This window comes from Manis javanica, chromosome 16, assembly GCF_040802235.1.
Source record: "Manis javanica isolate MJ-LG chromosome 16, MJ_LKY, whole genome shotgun sequence".
Lineage (NCBI taxonomy): Eukaryota > Metazoa > Chordata > Mammalia > Pholidota > Manidae > Manis > Manis javanica.
The window spans coordinates 31,508,787-31,527,209 of NC_133171.1; the positions used below are offsets into that span (position 1 = coordinate 31,508,787).

Below are 18,423 nucleotides of genomic sequence, written 5' to 3' on the forward strand. Positions count from 1 at the left end.
GCATTAACAACACCAGCCCACGTGGCCGGCCGACACTGGTGCCGTGGCCCCGATCCCGTGGCTTCAGTGGACGCCCGCCTCTTGGACACGGCCAGTAGCTTTCCTCCCTTCACCTCCCCACCTCCCACCTGTTTCTTACATAACAGACATTCATTCATTCATCTACTGAATGAATGCATCCATTTTACGTGAACACTAATTTCTTGTTTTCTTTCATTTTCCTGGCTTTTAATTTTGAAACGATTTCAGATTTACAGAAAGGTTGACTCCAAAAGGACCAGTAACTCCAATATTCCTTCACCAATATCCTCTCTTGATCTCTCTCCTTCCCCACCTCTCTCTCTCTCTGAATATAATTTTTTTAATCATTGGAAAGTAAGGAGGAGACATTGTGTTTCTTTACCCCTAAAAACTACTGTGCGTATTTCTTGCGTATTTTAAGAACACTCTTTTCCATGACTGTGACGCAAGCTGTGTCCACGTCGGGAAATTAACATCGATAAAACATGCACATCCAACACACGGGCTGTACTCAGGTCTCGCCCATTGTCCTCCTTGTCCTATGAAGTTTTAAAAAAAGTTAAAAAAAAAAAACAAAACACTGTTTTCTTTCATGCTTCATTTTCTTGCACAATTTTTTCCTTTTTTCTTCTTTTCTTCACTGTTTTACCTCATGTTATTAACTGCCTTAAATCATCTTTAGGTTAAAGATACACAGATAAAAGGAACACAGGTCATAAATTTTAGAACTTACTAAATTGCTTTGTTATCTTGGTACTATGACTCCTGCCAGAATTTAATTTTCTGCGTGAATACAAGTAATACGAACCTTCCAAACCGTCTCTAACTCTCAGTGATTTTCCTCTCCGTGTAAGACAATGTGGAGTTGCGTTCCACTTGGAGTATTTCACTTCTCATCTTCTGAAAAACTGCCAGAATGTTTCATATATAATTGTTTTTCTATCAGAAACAACTCCAGAAATGTGTCGTCTCTATTGCGAGGACAAAAAACAAAGCTTTTGTTTCTTACCATCCTTATCACTTCATCAAATTTTCCTCAATCTTTACATCAGAAGTGTTCTCCTGGAAACAATCAATAAGAAAAAGATGTGAAATTAAGGAAGAGCTCATAATTCTTTCAGCCATTAAGCCTAGATTGCAGATATTTGTCAATTTCACCTGTTTGCATTGGTTGAATTTCTAAAATTTTCCTTGTCTCAGTATCTCCAGACTGAACGTTTGCCAAAGGTATATAGAAAGACAACTAGAAGGGGAAGTGGCATACATAAAACCTTAGGAACCATAAGGAAAAAGTTATATAGAAGAACGGGAAATAGATGTACTTACCCAAGAAAATAATGTAGGCTAAGACAAGGGACACTTAGATCATATGTTAGCTAGGAAAGAAATAGGAAACAAAAAGATACTGATCTGAGGCACAGCTCGCTGGGTCACACTACAGCCTTTGTACACTTAGAGTGATGAGAATATGTACAACTTTAGCTCAGAGAGTGCTTCTGAAATTTAAATCCTTGGCATCCCTATTAATCTACTGTATATTTTTAAATAAAAGCTAGAATTGTTGATGTATAAGTTGGGTTAAAATGATACAGCATAAATATTTTAACATTAAAATATATTCTTTTCTCTTTTTTAATAAATCTCAGTTAAAATATACTGCCCAGAAAAATCGATCATATGCTAAAAATAGTACCTACCATGTGGACACTGTAGTATTTAGAAAAGAGGAAAACTACACAGTTACTATTAGCGAAAGGCAATTTCATAGGAAAGAATCAGTCATCGCTTACTGTAACACTTGTAAAAAAAATGGTGGGGACACATATGGCCTTTTCCTGAAGAAAATTTGTCCTTAGCTTCACTCATAACCTAATGGAAGTGAATCTCCAGATGTCCACATCACCGGAATTGCTTTTTCTTCAAATTTGCTAAAATCTATTTCTTATGAAATAAAGTTTTCCCATATGCTATTTCAACTTGAGAAACATTAATCTCTCAAAATATGTGGGTGTGAGTTTAGGTGTTGGAAAAGAAAGGATTAGGAATCAATGTTTTTAACTCCTTGAGGGTTGATTGACTACTCAATGGATTGAATACAAATATACCCCAAAATTGCTAATAGCAAACTAGGTGAGCCAATAAGTATCAGAAATGAAGGGAAAAATTAAATACTACCTGGTATTTGTAAACTGAATATGTTTGGATTTTAGGGATAATATCCTTGGAACTCATATTCATCATCAGAATGAAGTGATCCAACCAAGAGCTGTAAACTAATAGATTATGAATAAAGCAAATTTTCTACTGAAACTCTAAATGAAATAAAGCAGTAAAGCTGGGCTTTGCATCTTGCTAATGCCCTTGTTGCCCAAGTATGATAGTAAGTGTTTAACAACCAGCTCTTAGAGGAAAAAGGGTGGGATGGGGGTTTATTTGGTCTGTAGCATTTGCCAATTTCCTAGGCACAAACATTCCCACCGCAGCCAATTTCAAGCTACCAGTATGAAGCCACCAATGGGGAGTTGGGAAGGAAAACACAAAATCAGCCCAGCTAGCCCGGCCCTTCTGCTGGCCTACTCTAGCATACCATTGAAGCTTCTTATCATCATATTAAGATAGGTTAAAGCCAGATGTCAGGTCAAGAAACAGCAACGTTTCTGGATGCAAATTTCTATTTGTATGATTGTAATGTCATTATATGAATGTTTTTACTAGGTAAAGAAAACAAGGAAATTCTGGCCATCTGTACTTTTAGAGGAGCTACCAGAAGACTGTGAAATCTGCAGACTCTGCTATAGGTCCCACTGCCCTGAACTGGGTAGTACGGTCAGAAGTAAAATCTCAGGTGTTGGATCATCTCTGGTATTTCCTGGCAGCTGGTTGGACAGTCCCTTGATGGCTGCTCTGGTTAATTAGGGTATAGATGTAGCTTCAGCTTCAGTGGACCTCAGGCATCATCAAAGATCCTTTCTTTATTATCAGTGCTTCAAAGATAAAGGCTTGGTTTTCTCTGTACTAAGGGTGTTTGGCTGTCACTCAGAGGAAAGGCTAAATAAAATAACCTAAACCAATGACCATCTCATGACAATCATCCCAAGACACAAGCCCTCATGACAATCATGTAATAGAGGTCACTCGGTGTTCCTCGTACAAGCTGTTTGTATGGCCAGCCTGGCTAACTCCTTGGTGCTCTAAGCAAAAAAATGATAATGCTTCAGAATGATTTTGGTGTGTTTACACGTTGTTTTTGTTTGGCAAAGGGTCTAACACTCCGGCTTTTGCGCCTGATCTTCTTTTAAATACCGACTTAACATGTAAATTGTGCTGAGTTGCACTGACAACCCCAAGAAGTATGGCTGTATTGATAGGGCTGTAGGAAACCATCATATGCTTAAATAGCGTCTTCTTAAATTTGCTCATAACGCCATGACAATTGCATTAGATACATGAACTGGTAAGGAAAGCTATATGTCTCTGGACAGTTTCATCCTTATTGCCTGACACATAATCTTTTTTTTTTCTGACACATAATCTTTTAAATATATTTTCCCATGTTTTCCTGTTGCGAACGGGGAGCTAAAACAATCGCACTATCAATTAGATCCTGTGTTTGTGGGAAGCAGACGCTTTTCAGTGCCTCCATCTCTGCCATGTACCTTTACTGCCATCTGCTGGTAGGAGTCTCCCCTCTCAGCTCTTCCTATGCAGAGCGGTCACAATTCAGCTAAAACTTTGGGCTGAACATGGACATCATAACTGCTAACAATTGAAGTTAACACTCTCAGTCTAAAGTCTAGCATGAGCAGATTCTTTTAATGAAAGTTCCAACCTGGAGCTTAATGCTTATGCTAACTATTCACTTCAAACCAATACTTAATACTTGGTAAACATTAAGGCTGGTTATTATTGGTCAGAATAGTTATTAATTTGGAGAATAGTTTAACTGCTGCCTATATTGCAAGATATTCATCTAAAGAACTTGTTTTGTATCCACTTTTAATTCAGGAAAATAAAAAAATTAACTTCCTAACAAAGTTAATTCATGTCCAAAATTTAAAATAGACAAGCTAGCATTATTACTGAGTGATAGCCAAACCTAGTGACAAGAAAAAAGAACATTTATATTTCGCACCTGAGAAACCACTCAGTATCATCATCAGTTTTACAATATTCCCTAGAAGCAGTTGGTGCTGTTCAGCTTTGTTACTATCATAGCACGGCTTCAAAACTCTAGCTACTGCAGTTATGCATGAGCTATGTTTTGTGAACCTTCAGCAGAGTACTGCAATAGTCTTATAAAGCATTAATTTCATTATGGTTCAATGCCAGTAACTCATATAACTCCCAGATTTGACAAATTTCAAATATAGATACATTAGAGAAGAAAAAAAGCACTTACTTCCTATTTCTCTCTGGAGGGAAAACAAACCACTTCCGTCATGCCCTTTTGAAATATGGCACTGAAAAAACTGTGAGACAGATACGCTGAAATTCCTTTAACACAAAACAAATCTGAGATGGAAAAAAACAAAGAAATTAGTCTTTACAAATTTAAAGCCTGCACAATCATAAATGGCAATCCAAATGGCATGCTTATTTTTTCTTCATCCTGCCTCTCACAAATGAAAGATAACTTTCTATTTATGTGGCCCTTCAAAGGCAAAGATTTAGTTTGATCTTAATTGTTGTCTTTTCTTATTGTAAAACAAAAGTGGGACTTTTGTTAGTCAAGATGACTCTCCAAGTTCATATTTTGATGGTCCTTTTTAGTGTCAAACACAGGGCAATTATTTAAAAAAATAATAAGTAGACAAGTGACTATATAAAGGCAAGCTCAAAAACAGGATAAACATTTCCCCATGCAAGAAACAGATAAAAATGCAAAGTAGCCAAACAGCTCCTACCACAAGTCTGCCAAGACCTAGGCCTAGAAACAGGGACTCTCAGTTCCTACAGGGCAAAGATAGTTAGAAGTGACCACTCAAGTATACATGTGATAGGAAGAGAGATGATGGATTAGCTAGCTAGGTAGGTAGGTAAATAGATAGATAGATAGATAGATAGATAGATAGATAGATAGATAGATAGATAGATAGATAGATAGATAGATGATAGATAGATGATAGATAGATAGAGATGCAGACACCTATAGAGAGGGAGAGGGACTGTCATCTGGGGTTCTTCTAGCAAACTGCCAACTCAGGAAGAAAACAATGCAACCAGTGTCATGAACAAAACCACACCAAGCCATCTTCTTCAGCTCTGTGCATGAACCTGTAGGTGCCTTCAATATCCCCACAGGGCACAGCTGCCAAATATCCACTGTCCAAGGTACTAGTTTAGGTATCAGAGGCTAAGGTAGTGTTCTCATTAGGCAGGCAGAGTTGGGTACAGCAGCAAAGCACAGGAGGAGAATGGGGCTTGGGAGGGGAGAGGAAAACAAAAATACTTCCCACTCGAAATGACCTGCACAGCGCAACATCAGAACATACGGCAACATGAACCAAACAAATCAGCAAATGGGACATGAATCACTCTAGATATAATCATTTTTATGTAAAAGTCTGACAAAAACTTTAAGTATTTTTAGGATGCTAGAAATAATAAATGAAAGAATAACTTTCACTTCAAAGGCGAAATTATAAAGCAACAGGCATACATTAAACACAAAAGGAAATACAGATAGTATTCAAAATCTTGGGAATAAAAGACTATATTCATTGAAATTTAAAACTCAATAGACAGGATAAATGGTTTTAGAGACTGCTGAAGGAAAAACTGGTGACTAGAAAGAATACAGAACAGAGATACTAAGAGAATATTTTTAAAAGTGAAAACAAGATTAAGAAATTTAGAAAACAGTTCCATAGGCTTCAAAAAATGCCTAATATAAGTTCTAGAAAAATTGTAGAAAAAGAGATTTCAGAGAATGTCATAAAGCAATATTAGAGCTGATTCAAGCAAGAGCTTTCCAAAATGGAAGGAATACCTAATTTTTTAGATCAAACGTGCAGTAGAAGTATAAAGAAGAATACAGAATGGTTAATTAACACCTAGATTCATTATCACAGTTAAAGATAACATCTTAAAACACTCAGGCAGAAGAACTAGTGTAATAAAAGAATAGCCTTTAAATGGAACTGATAATTACTTCATATCAGCAATAGAATGCAGAAATAATCAGGTGCTGTTTAAAGTTCTAAAAGAAAAAAAGTCTAACATTTTACTCACAAACTATCATTCAGGGTGATGTAAAATATGATATGACTTGAGTTTACTATCCACAAATTCTCATTATAAGAACTATTTAAGATATACTTACCACAAGATAGATAGGTGTACCTAGAACAAAGGTATGGCATCAGGAAAACAGAAAAATGTTGGTGAATTAGTTAATCCTTGATTGTTTTTTATAAAAACTGAATTTTTCTTTTAGGAGGTGAAATTGAACAATATTGTATGCTTAGTGTCCAAAATTTAGAAAATAAAAATAAACAAAAGAGACATTAAAAATCATCTTCATTCCCAGCATACAGAGCTAGCCACTGTTAAATTAGTGAAAGTAATTCTAGAACTGACTTTCAGCATATTTTCATAAAAATGATATAGCATCCAAATTGTCTTTCTCTTTTTCTATTTTATACAAATATCTTTCCATACCATTAATTACTATTTTACAACTCCTATATAAGAACTGGTAGTATTCCACTATGTGAAAGTTCTTGATTTAATTGACCTATCCACTCTCCATTGTTAATATTTTTACCTTTCCTTTGGTTTTGGAAACCCTAAATTTCCAGTTTAAGTGGAATCTTCTAAAAATTTTAAAATAAAGTGTCTTTTCCAAACCATAATGTTCCTGTGCACTTGCTTAGCAGACCTAAAAACTATGAGAACAAGAATGTTAAGGCCACTGAAAAAGTGTCTGTTTCATCTAATTTTAATTTTTAGAATAATGCAACCTGAGTATTTGATTTTGAATTCCATTATAAGAAATATTAGTGGAAGTAGATGAACACTTCAACTTGACTGTGTAATTTATTTTCATAAAAATCTCTTTAGAGATCCCTGTCTAGTCAGCAAATAATTGCTTTAACTTTGGATTTTAATATTAGCACTGAATGATTTATGTACATTAAATAATGTGATTCTCACTAACCATTTATAAGCTAAGAATGATTATCTCCCTTCTGTGGATAATCACACTTCAGGGAAGAAAGGTTAAGTGGTTTGCCTAAGATCACTCAGCCAGGCAATGGATTATCTCACAATACGAGTCCTTGAGTCTTTATACCGTTAGACTGGGCTGGCCTCGGCAGTACTTAAGAAGCATAGGGATGGGTACTTGGATTTTTCCTCAAATGATCTATGTGGCATACTGTTTAATTTGTTTATAGAGCATTTTTGTTTGTTTCTTGTGACAATTTGGTGTGTAAGCAAATGTGAGATGTTAAAAAAATGGGACATGATAAGGATCTGCATGTGGAAAACTCTCTGATGGAATTAGAGTACCAATTTCGAAAACAGTACCTCCTAGGCTAAGCAGGTAATAGACTCAACCATTTGGTGGCGGCGTCTTCAAGGAGTCAAGGCAGGAGTAACAGAAAGCACACAGTAGAGGGGCTTGCTTTGTTACAGCTGCAGGTCAGGGTTAGATGTTTCACAAGCTCCGAATGAAACAAGCAAAAAAAAAAAAAAGATCGTAGTGTTTCTCAGGAAGGACAGGTACAGCCCCTGGGAGCAGCTCCTGCGTCTCCAGTATACACGCGCGCAGGTCTCCCGGTCCCCATCAACTGTGAGGGCCCATGTGCTTCATATATTCCTACAATATACGGTTCCCACCAACAGGACAGCTGGATAGGGGTTCTTCCGAGAATTTAAGAATTCTCAACAGTGACCTGAACAGAATTAGAGATGACCTCGGGAAACTAGAGCAGAAGCCAGAGAAGTAGCAGGAGGATGTGCTGAAGGACGACCGTCTGATTTGTATTTCTAGGTAAGGGAGGGGAGAGGACCAGCTGCCCAAACTTAGTCTCCAAAGTTAATTTTAAGAAAAAAATATAGATAAATGATTTAACTAGTGATTGTTAAACAAAACTGACTTACTTATTTTAAAAGAATTGTTGAAAAGTGTTTGGTTCAGTGTGACAGAAAGTCAGGCAGAGTGAAACCAAAGTTGAGGGAGCAAACAGGTGTATTCTGCTCTGCAACGGAGCAGCCTGACCTAACGTCCAGCAGCACCCCCACCCCTCCCCGGCGTTCAGGGAGGGCTTCTTTTATGTGGTTTGCCAGGGGCTTTGGGCCGGGCGATCTATGCTAGCAGGCGCTGATTGACAACTCAGCAGTTACGTAAGTCAGTCTACTACCGGTGCATGTTCCCAGAATTCTCTCTGATTGCCGGCCAAGGGGGTGTGAATGGCAATGTAGATTTATGCTAAGGATGTTACAATGAAGCTATGTTATTTAGGTTAGCTTTAGCGCATGCCCGGTTAGGATCTGGATTAGATTGTCCCTTGTGGGTTGATTTCCTCTTGTGCTTCTGACCGCTAGAGACCCCTGTAGTCGGCTGACCTCTCCTCCCGCTAACGGCTCTCTTCCCACCTAACAGAACTACAAACAGATCCCGATTTCCCGGGATCCTCCCTGGGGATAGCACTGGGGAGTCCTTTCGTCCTGGAAAACCTTTCAGCCCTGGGTGAAATGGGGTGGTTGGTCAAAATTAAAAATAAAAATTAAGTGTGTTCATTGTCCAAAATTCAGAAAATTCAAACCACTCATACTTCCAGCATGCAGACATAGCCACTGTTAATATTAATAAATGTATTTCAGATATCTCTACGGAATAGACTTCATAACAACACAAGTTGCTGTGATTACCAATGGCAAGTGACAGGGTGATATATGAATTGTTTTTTAAATTCTATTGAAAAAGTACGTCAGACACTTTAGCATGTACACCTTTTCATCTGATGGTATCATTCTGTAAACTCCGATAAATTTTCAACTGTGTGTTGACCATTCCAGCCATTCATTCTCCAAATTCCCATACCCTAACACTTCGCTTTATCTCTGAGCCTCCGTAACAGCAGGTACATGAGCAGCAAGCTTTCTGAGCGCTGATAACTGTATCGCAGTGTAATCTCACTGCTCAGGGGTATGCAGCCTTTCATTTCTTATTCCATTTCTTTTTCCCCTGTAGGCCAGGGAGGGAAAATTTCTACCTAGGGAGTTTAGCATCATTTAACATTGATGTTACTTGTCCAACAATCTCCTACATGAGTGGGACCATATGTCAACCACGGTTAGCACTTAAAATTTATCAATACCTACTTACACGGAGCTCTTTGTGTTTTGTGGGAGTTTAGCTTTTCTGAAGGCATTTCAAGTCCTGATTTAAAGACAGGAGGAGAGAAGGAAAATAAAATGCAGTGGTAGAAAAGAAATATACTTTTCATCTATCCTAAAATGTCCACACTTGGTTGAGGCTGTATTTCAGGATGATTGTACCGCTCTTACTGAAGAAGTACTTGGTATCCATGTGTGAAGTTGCCCTGTTCTTTCCAATAATGCATTCAGTAATGACCTCTTCTGTTTTATTTCTAGCTACACAGTGCCCGGTGGCAGCCCTGGGGTTGCCTGTATGGTTGAAATGACTGCAAATGGAAGCCCCCCAATGCAGAAGACAGACACAGAGATAGCCCACATCTCTCAGGTAGATATATAAATACACACTATTATTATTAACTGTGCCTTCAATATTTCAAATAAGTATTTATTTTTAAGTGACTAGGCATTAGTCATGTTTCTTTATTGAGCATATTCCTTGTAAAAGCTCTCAACAAAGCATCAGAATATTCATCTCTGATACTTTAGGTATAATTAAGTATATTTAATGCTGCCTGTCACTGTAAAAGTTTTATTAAATTTAACAAGAAATGTATTTTCCTCTCACATTTTGTGTACAATATATTATGATTGATTTTATTTAAAAAGCTCAGGAATGAGGAAATACTAGCAAGCCACAAAACAGTGCTTTAAAACTTATATGTTTATATAGGCTATGGTAGTGCTTGTTCTATGCTGTTAAAAAGACCCTTCTCAGTTTTTTGGCCAGGAAATTTTTCTTAGAAACATCAAATGGTGCTAAATTGAAAGAAGAGATGTTTGTCCCTCCAGAGATGAGGCAGTTTGCTGAATTCTTTTAATTTTAATGATATGGTTCTTTGCATGCTTCTTAGTATGATTTCTTAGCAATACATTTAAGATAAAGAATTCCTGGTTCATTTGATCATTGTGGAGAGTTAATCTGTATAATTAGAGCTCCAAAGTGCTAATTTGGGGACACATTAAAGCTGGCAGTGTGTAGTGCCCTAATGAAGGGGAAATCTCATTTTATTTCCATTTTTTCTATGCAGTTTTTTTTCTCTTGTTGAGTGTATGCACGCATACAAAAGAAGCTCATAAGAATGTCTAACATTTGCAGAAGCACATTACATTTTTCCAAATGATGGCCATGTAATTACCTCAACTGATCTTCTCAAGCGCCCTCCAAAGGAGGAATGGTAGCCTCCCAGGAGCCTGAGGAAACTGCGGATCAGGCGTCCAAAACTTCACAGTCACAGGGAAAGACATTTGATACCCAGTTTTCAGACACCCAACCCTTTTTTCTTCTTTCACAAACCTGCTGCTGCAGATTCCAAACTGTCAAGTGGATTGTTAGGGTAGGAATAAAATTGGTTTTTATGTTTTACAAAGTCATGTTAGAGCCCAAGATGAACAAAGACTTAGATTCAAGACATGGAATTTTCAAACAGTGAAAAAATATATGAGACACTTAATGTTTTGTGAAAAATCCAATGTAAAGCAGTATGGTTTTATCTCCATTAATTTCTTAACATTATCCATTATTTATTTTATAATGAAAGTTCCATGTTTTCTTATGAATAACAACAATATGCTTTCAACATAGTCATTAATGAGCCACATATGTAATAAATAGAATCCAACAAGTGCTCAATAAATGTCTTTTGTTAAAAATGATAAATAGGTTATATATATTTGTAGCTTTTGTGAAAACTCCATCTCTTGATTGACCCTTTAGGACAAGTTGAATGAAATAACTGATCAGAATGCCCAAAGTAAATCACATGCCCACACAGACTAACACATGGGAAAAGAATTTACAATTTAAATTGAAAATCATCTGGACAGTTTTAGGGTGGTCAAGACAGCACGCACTTAGGCTCTCCAAACGTTTTTACAGCTCTGCGCCTTCTGGTGTTCATCCCAACTCAAGCTCTCCAAAGTTTGAGTGATTCACTGCTGCCTTCTCAAGTGGTTAACCCAAAGCTCAGCTCACCCCACCTCGTGGAGGCTGTTTGGCATGGGATTCTCTCCGACTAGACCCCAGTCCTGGAGTCGTGGAATAGAACAGGATAGCCAGTGGAGATGGCCTCCAGTGCCTTGTTGTGAATTACACCTTTTGCTACTCCCATTTCATCTGTTATTACAGTGAATGGATGATGGGAATTTTTTAAGTAACGATATAAGCACTGAGGATTTTGGGAGCTGAAGCCACTTAATTTTACAACAGCCTCTGCTCATTATAATCTAGTAGGGATTGAATATATACAATCATCGTGTACAAAGTGGTACTTTTCAGAGCATAAACATATAAAACAAAGCCAGACCAAAGCCAAGAGAATTAAATCTCAAAGTAATATATAGATTGGATAAGTGAAAAATACTTACATTAACTGGGAGGGAGCTCTATTTTTTTGGTAATTTTGAAAATAAGCAGTAAAAAAAAATCTGTCTTTAATACCATTACCAATAATAATAACTCAGGGATTGAAATCCAGACATTTTCATTAGAGAGCCCAGGCTTTTGACCAAAACTGCTGCCTCACATCTTAAATGGAGATTTTCCTTAATCATTCTATTGCAAATATTACCTCATTCATGTAATTCACACTTTATTGTGTACTATTATTTTCTTTTTTTATGGTGATAAAAAACACGTAACATGAGCTCTATCCTCTTAACAAATTAAGTGCACAGGGCGACACTGTTCACTACAGGTGCACTGTTTTACAGCAGATCTGTGGACCTTTTCGCCCTTGCATGACTGAAACTCTACACCCATTTAACAACAGCTCCCCATTCTCCTCTCCCACCAGCCAATGGCGACCGCCATTCTCTCAGCTTCTGAATATGGCTATGTTAGATACCTCATGTAAGTGGAATCATGTTGTATCTGCCTTCCTGTGACTGGCACGTTTAACTTAGAATAATGTCCTCAAGATTCTTTCATACTGTAGCATTTAATAAGATTCCCTTCTTTTATGAGACTGAATGATATTCCACTGCATGTATGTACCACATTTCCTATTTCCATTTATAGGCATTTAGATTGTTTCTACCTGTTGGCTCTTGTGAATAATGTGCAATGAACAAAAAAGTACAAATATTTCTTCAAGATTCTGTTTTCAGTTCTTTTGAATAAACACCCAGAAGTGGCATTTCTGGATCATACGATAGGTCTAGTTTCAACTTTTTGAACCTTCATGCTGTTATCCACAGCAGCGGCACAATTGTACACTAACTATGCACAAAGTTTCCAAATTCTTCTCATCCTTGTCAACACTTGTTATTTTCTGTTTTGTTTTGTTTTTTTAATGAACACTCTAACAGATGTGAGGTGGTTTCTCATTATGATTTTGATTATGCATTTCCCTGATAATTGGTGATGTTGAGCATCTTTTCATGTACCTTTGGCCATAGTACATCTTCTTTAGAGAAATGCCTATTCTAGTCCTTTGCACGTTTTTTAATCAGGTTTTTGTTTTATGCTGTTGAGTGATAGTTCATTATATATTTTGGGTAGTAACTCCTTACCACATACATAGTTTGCAAATACTTTCTCCTGTAGATTGCCTTTTCATTTCATTGATAGTTTCCTTTGCTGCGCAGAAGCTTTTTGGTTTGATGTAGCCCCACTCATCTATTTTTGCTTTTGTTGCTTATGTTCTTGTTGTCTTATCCAAAAAATCATTGCCAAAACTAATGTTATGAAGCTTTTCTTCTGTGTTTTCTTCTCCAAGTTGTATAATTTCAGGTCTTACATTTATATTTTTAATCAATTTTGAGTTAATTTTTGTGTATAGTATATGGGTCCTACTTCATTCTTTTGCAATTGGATATCCAGATTTCCCAGATCCATTTGTTGAAAAGGCTAAACTTTCCCCGTTGTGTAGGTTGGCCCTTTCATCAAGGATCGTTGGATAGTATATGCACCAGCTTATTTCTGGGCTCTCTATTATGTTCCATTGGTATACATGTGATCTATATGCAGTGAGTTTTTATTACTGTGGCTTTATACTGTACTTTGAAGTTAGGAAGCATGATGCCAACGGCTCTGTTTTTCTTTTTCAATATTGTTTTGGCTATTTGAGGTCCTTTGTGGCTCCATATGAATTTAAAGATGACTTTTTCCATTTCTTTAAAAAATATAATTAGCATTCTGATAGGGAGTACATTATAGTGATAGGGAATTACCTTAAATCTATAGATCACTTTAGGTAGTACAGACTTTTAACAATATTAAGTCTTCTGATCCATGAACACAGGTTAGTCTCCTTTAATTTCTTTCAGCAGCATTTTGTAGTTTTCTGTGTACAGATTATTTACCTCCTTTGCCAGTCTTTTTCAGATGTTCATAATCTTTTGCTCTCTGGTGTCTGCAGTACGGGAGCTGCTGCAAGCCACACAGCAATCTTTTGTTCTCAGCATCTCCAGAGTTTCTAGGTAGGTGGGTTGTGTCATAGCTCCACGTCGGGCAACATAGAAACCAGTCCCTCAGTAAGCCCAGAACACTGGAAAAGCCGGAATATTGGAAGCATGCTCCACTCTTCTCTATCCCTCCCACTTGCCCCCACCCCAGGAGGGGACCACCGAGCTGCATCAGCCTCTATCCTCTGGAACAGCAACACGCCACCCAGCCTCCTTTAGTTCCAGGGACTCTCGGGCATCTAGAGTGTGCCCGGTGCCACCGGTGCTCCAAGAAAGAGAAGACAGAGACCCATTCCTCAGGCAGCCCTCCTGAAAAATCCATTATTTTGGATGCACACTTGTTACTCTTTCTGTCCTAGGGGAAGTCAGGAGTTGAAGGGCTTTGCCCAGCCTTTCCCGCAGAGCTAGGGGCACATCCCTTGTGAGTGAATATGCGCGAGTCCAAACCTCCGCCTTTGTTCTCAGGGCCTCCCAGCCTGGCACACCTTCCTTTCAGCGCTTAGATTCGGGAAAGACAGAAACGACTCCCTGGGGTAACGCCCGAGAAGTCTGCACACAGGATATGTGTCACAGTGTTCTGGTTTCCTTCCCAGGGAAAAACTGGGAGCTGGGAGTTTTCTGTCAATCATGCCTCATTTGAGTCTGGAAGAGGGCTGTGGTGAGCAAGCTTCAGATTTCCCTGCCAGCCTCAGCACATCTGCTTCCACTGGGGTACAAGTGCCTCTTTACTGAATCTGCGTATTTCTCACAAGGGGCTGGGTCTGTTTACTGCTGTTAAATCAGTGTCTCCTTTCAAAGGGGTATCTGTGGCTTCCTAATCTGCCATCTGGTATGCTGTTATTTTTCTAACTATTTAATTTCTTTATGATTTATTTCCCCAGAGTACATTTGATTTCCAAATAGGCAAGAATAATCCCACATTTCCATTTTCCCATATCACTGCACTTACACGGTAACAACTCGATTCACTGATGGCTTCACTACAGTCAGTTCTTCCTCCAACATGATGAGAAGATATGGTTTGGAGAACACTCCCTAGCCTAGAAAGCCTTAAGAATCAAAGATTTAACTGTGAAGCATGGGATCAATTAGGATTTCACTGCTAGATATCAATTTTTTAAAAAACTCTTTGTATGAATTACTTGTTATTATTCTTAAAAGAAATTCAAGAACTTCTGTATAAAGAGGTACATAAAACTCTATTCATATTCCTTCTTGGGTGGTATCCAGTGAAGACTTCCCAGATGCTGAATCTGGCAGACTAACAAGGTTCTAGGGCAGCAGAAAGTAGGAGAGAAAACCTAAAACACAAGCAGGGAACTGAAGGAGAGTAAGACTGAGTTTCGTGACTCAGGTCATACATAACAAACCTCCTCTTTGCAAGATGCTATGGACTCTGAGAGAATCCCAAGATGACTGTGTTGGAAGCCCTACCCTAAAAAGGGATAAAAATTCATTTAAAAGAGACTGTACGCTCATGGATTCTCACTCTGTAGGGGAAGAAGGGAGGGTGGGAGTAGGGAAGACCTTTTAACTGCAAAAGGATGGAGGGATTGGATACATACCAGCTTTGCCTTTTGATCCCCTTTCATTTAATGTCTCTAAATACTTTTTTAAGAATTTAAGGCAATCACATGTGAAAAGTTGTTTAAATAAATCCGTTTTCCCAAACACTTTACCCAACATCTCTTATCCACCTTTATTCCAAGATTCAATGTGTCTCATTCTGAATATGTCAGCATACAATTCAGATAATAGTAAAAACAAAAATTTGGTACCAACATTGAGACAAAAGCCAGTCAATTCCACTTGCAAGCCATCATTCTTGGATAAGGACAATTATACTCTGATAGTTCATCTCAAGCAAAAAGTACATTTGCAGCTACCTTTATGTTAACAAAAAAGTTATTTAACTCCAGACAGATTAGAAGCTGTAAAACAAAACTGAACACTGAATAAAGATATCCTTACAGAAAGGTATGTAGTACTCCTTACCTGAATTTAATTTAAAACAGAACAAAACACAGATAAAGCAACTTCTTATCCACCTGCACCCCACCACCCCCAGTTTTTAGAAGTTTGTTCCCTTTTGCCAATCTTCTTATTTTACTCAACATATTACCAAAAAAAAAAATGCAAGTCTATTCTTCCTGTAAAGAGAAACTGTGAGAGGAGAGGGAAGCTCACTTCACTCTCACAGGTGCGGAGTCCTTCTCCCTCGGTCACCATTCATATTTCTCATTACCGTGATGATTCCGCCTTCATTGTCCATGTCTGTTCTCTGTGGTTTTATCTTGTAAGATCATATCTGGATGTCAGACTCGATTCTCCATAGTCTGATTCACAAGGAGTTATTAGAAAAGACTTATTTTAAAGACTTGTCTCCTTAGGAATGATTATACACACAAAGACAGCTCTTGGATAATTGAGAGTCTGGGGATAGAGGAAGTCAACCATTTTAATGATTATCTATGTGCAGTCAGTGGCAGCAGCTTTTTGAGGCATTTCAGGGCTCCAACTAAGCTTGGACCACAGATCAGAAGAAATAGAGGAGCCATCTATTTCCATTGTTTGGGTGTTTTCTGATGGTCTAGTAAATCATAGGCAGCTCTCTAGACTTCCCCCCGATCTGCCTACTGCTGACAGAGAAAAGGATATTCTTCCATCCTCTATCGCTTTTGTGCTAAAACAGCACACTTGTCAAAGCAGTGAGAGAAGTGTGCTGTCCCAGGTGTGTGATCAATGCCCAGAGACCTCAGAGATCTGAGGGGTGAGAGAAGGTCATGGCCTTGGACTCACTGAGTCTGCAGGTTCATGACAGGTCCCAGATTGCAGTAGTAGTGAGTCACTTATCTTAGGTGATAGAAGAGCTCTGCTAACAGTTTGTGAGTAGTTAGTATAAATGGACTTAGCATGTTAGGAAGGACATGAAAACACAGACGTACTCCCATGCAGCGTGAGGGCTCTGTTAATACACCTTAAAGCTCCCACCCGACTACACCCAAAGATGGGCATCCTCTGGGTGACTATAGGTCCGAATCCTGTATGAGACACTCAGAAAAGAAAAAACTAACAAACGCCCTTAGGAACAGAATCTGAGTCACTAAAAAAGAACAAGAGTTCAAATAATAGAGTTAGCTCCGTCTATTACGGGCCATGGCGATATTTTGGTGTCCCTAGAATTAAACATGCTTCTGTTCTCTAAAATATACATTTATATCAAGCCAGAACATATTTTGTATAAATATTAAGTGCTATTATTGGGCATCCCCCATCTTTTCTTCCCCCTAGAGTTCTAACTTAATTATTTGGCTCTAGTTTTTTAATTCTTTCGATGACAGCTTTCCACTTTAATGTGTCTGTAATACCGATTTAAATACTTGGCCATCAGCTTGGAGTGTGTGAATATGTTTTGGGGATGAGGACATCAGGGATGTAAACTGCACAAAAATGCTGCTGCTTGAAGATCAAGGCCTAGCTTGGCTACCCAGAAAATGAACTAAGATACGATATGAGGAGGGGCTTCTGGCATCAGCACTCTCTGGAGGACTCGTGCCAGGGGATGATCATCAAAAAGCCTCCACAGGGATCCGGGCGATGCTGCGGTTGTGGCTGCGTCCACCCCACCGTCTCCTGGACTTGCCATAGGAATGAGGAGGGAGATGTCTAGGCTGGCATGTGCATACAGTGAGACAATGAATTTGACTGGATCTGTACTGTTGGAACTCAATCAGGAGTTGGGAGGGGTGCAAGTTGTAGCACTCCAAAATCTTGGGACTATAGACTATCTACGGTTAAAAGAACATATGGGATGTGAACAGATCCCAGAAATGGGTTGCTTTAATTTGTCTGATTTCTCTCAGACTGTTCAAGTACAGTTGGACAATATCCATCATATCATAGACAAATTCTCACAAATGCCTAGGGTGCCTAACTGGTTTTCTTGGCTTCACTGGAGATGGATGGTAATTATAGATTTGCTTTGTTTATGTCACCGTATTCCTATTATGTTAATATGTGTGTGCAAGTTAGTTAGTAGTTTAAAACCTATACATACTTAAGGTACTCTACAAGAAGATATGTCAAAGAAATAATCAATCCTCCCATGTTTTCTTCCATATGCTACCTCTGTAGCTTTTCTTTTTCCTTCCTAATTACAACCCTTAAATAGAATTCGTGCCTCATATCGAATTTACCAAGTATCATAATTCCTCCAGGTGGTAAAGATACCTCGAGACAAGTGCTGGGCATAGAAGCCACAGGGCATAAATCTGCAAAGAAGTAAAAAGCTAACCTTTTCAAACAATATAGCTTCTCTCTCACTTACCAACTTTACATTTCCCTGTATGGCCCTGGAAGATGACTGGTTAGCCAGAGATGGGTAAGATTCCTCAAGGGAGGAACAACCTAAGACAGGCACAGTCGCAGGGGGGCCATCAGGTGAGAAATTGGGGAACAACAGTGGTGGAGCTTAGAACCTCACCCCCCCCCCCTGTGTTGAGAGAAAGCTTCTGCATCCGTGGATGTTTTATTGCCCTTGTCTAGCTTGGATTAGCACATAGTCTACAGGCACACACCTGATCATCTACAATTGCTCTCTTACAACACTAA

The 18,423-nt window shown here is 38.5% G+C and overlaps 1 protein-coding gene across 1 annotated transcript in view; it reads left to right on the forward strand.

Annotated features, from left to right (window-relative positions):
- Positions 1-18,423, forward strand: part of EYS (eyes shut homolog) — a 1,533,253-nt gene that overhangs the window by 1,323,321 nt on the left and 191,509 nt on the right. The window contains 1 exon segment of the mRNA XM_073224289.1: positions 9,625-9,733. Coding sequence (XP_073080390.1) covers positions 9,625-9,733 — 109 coding nt within the window.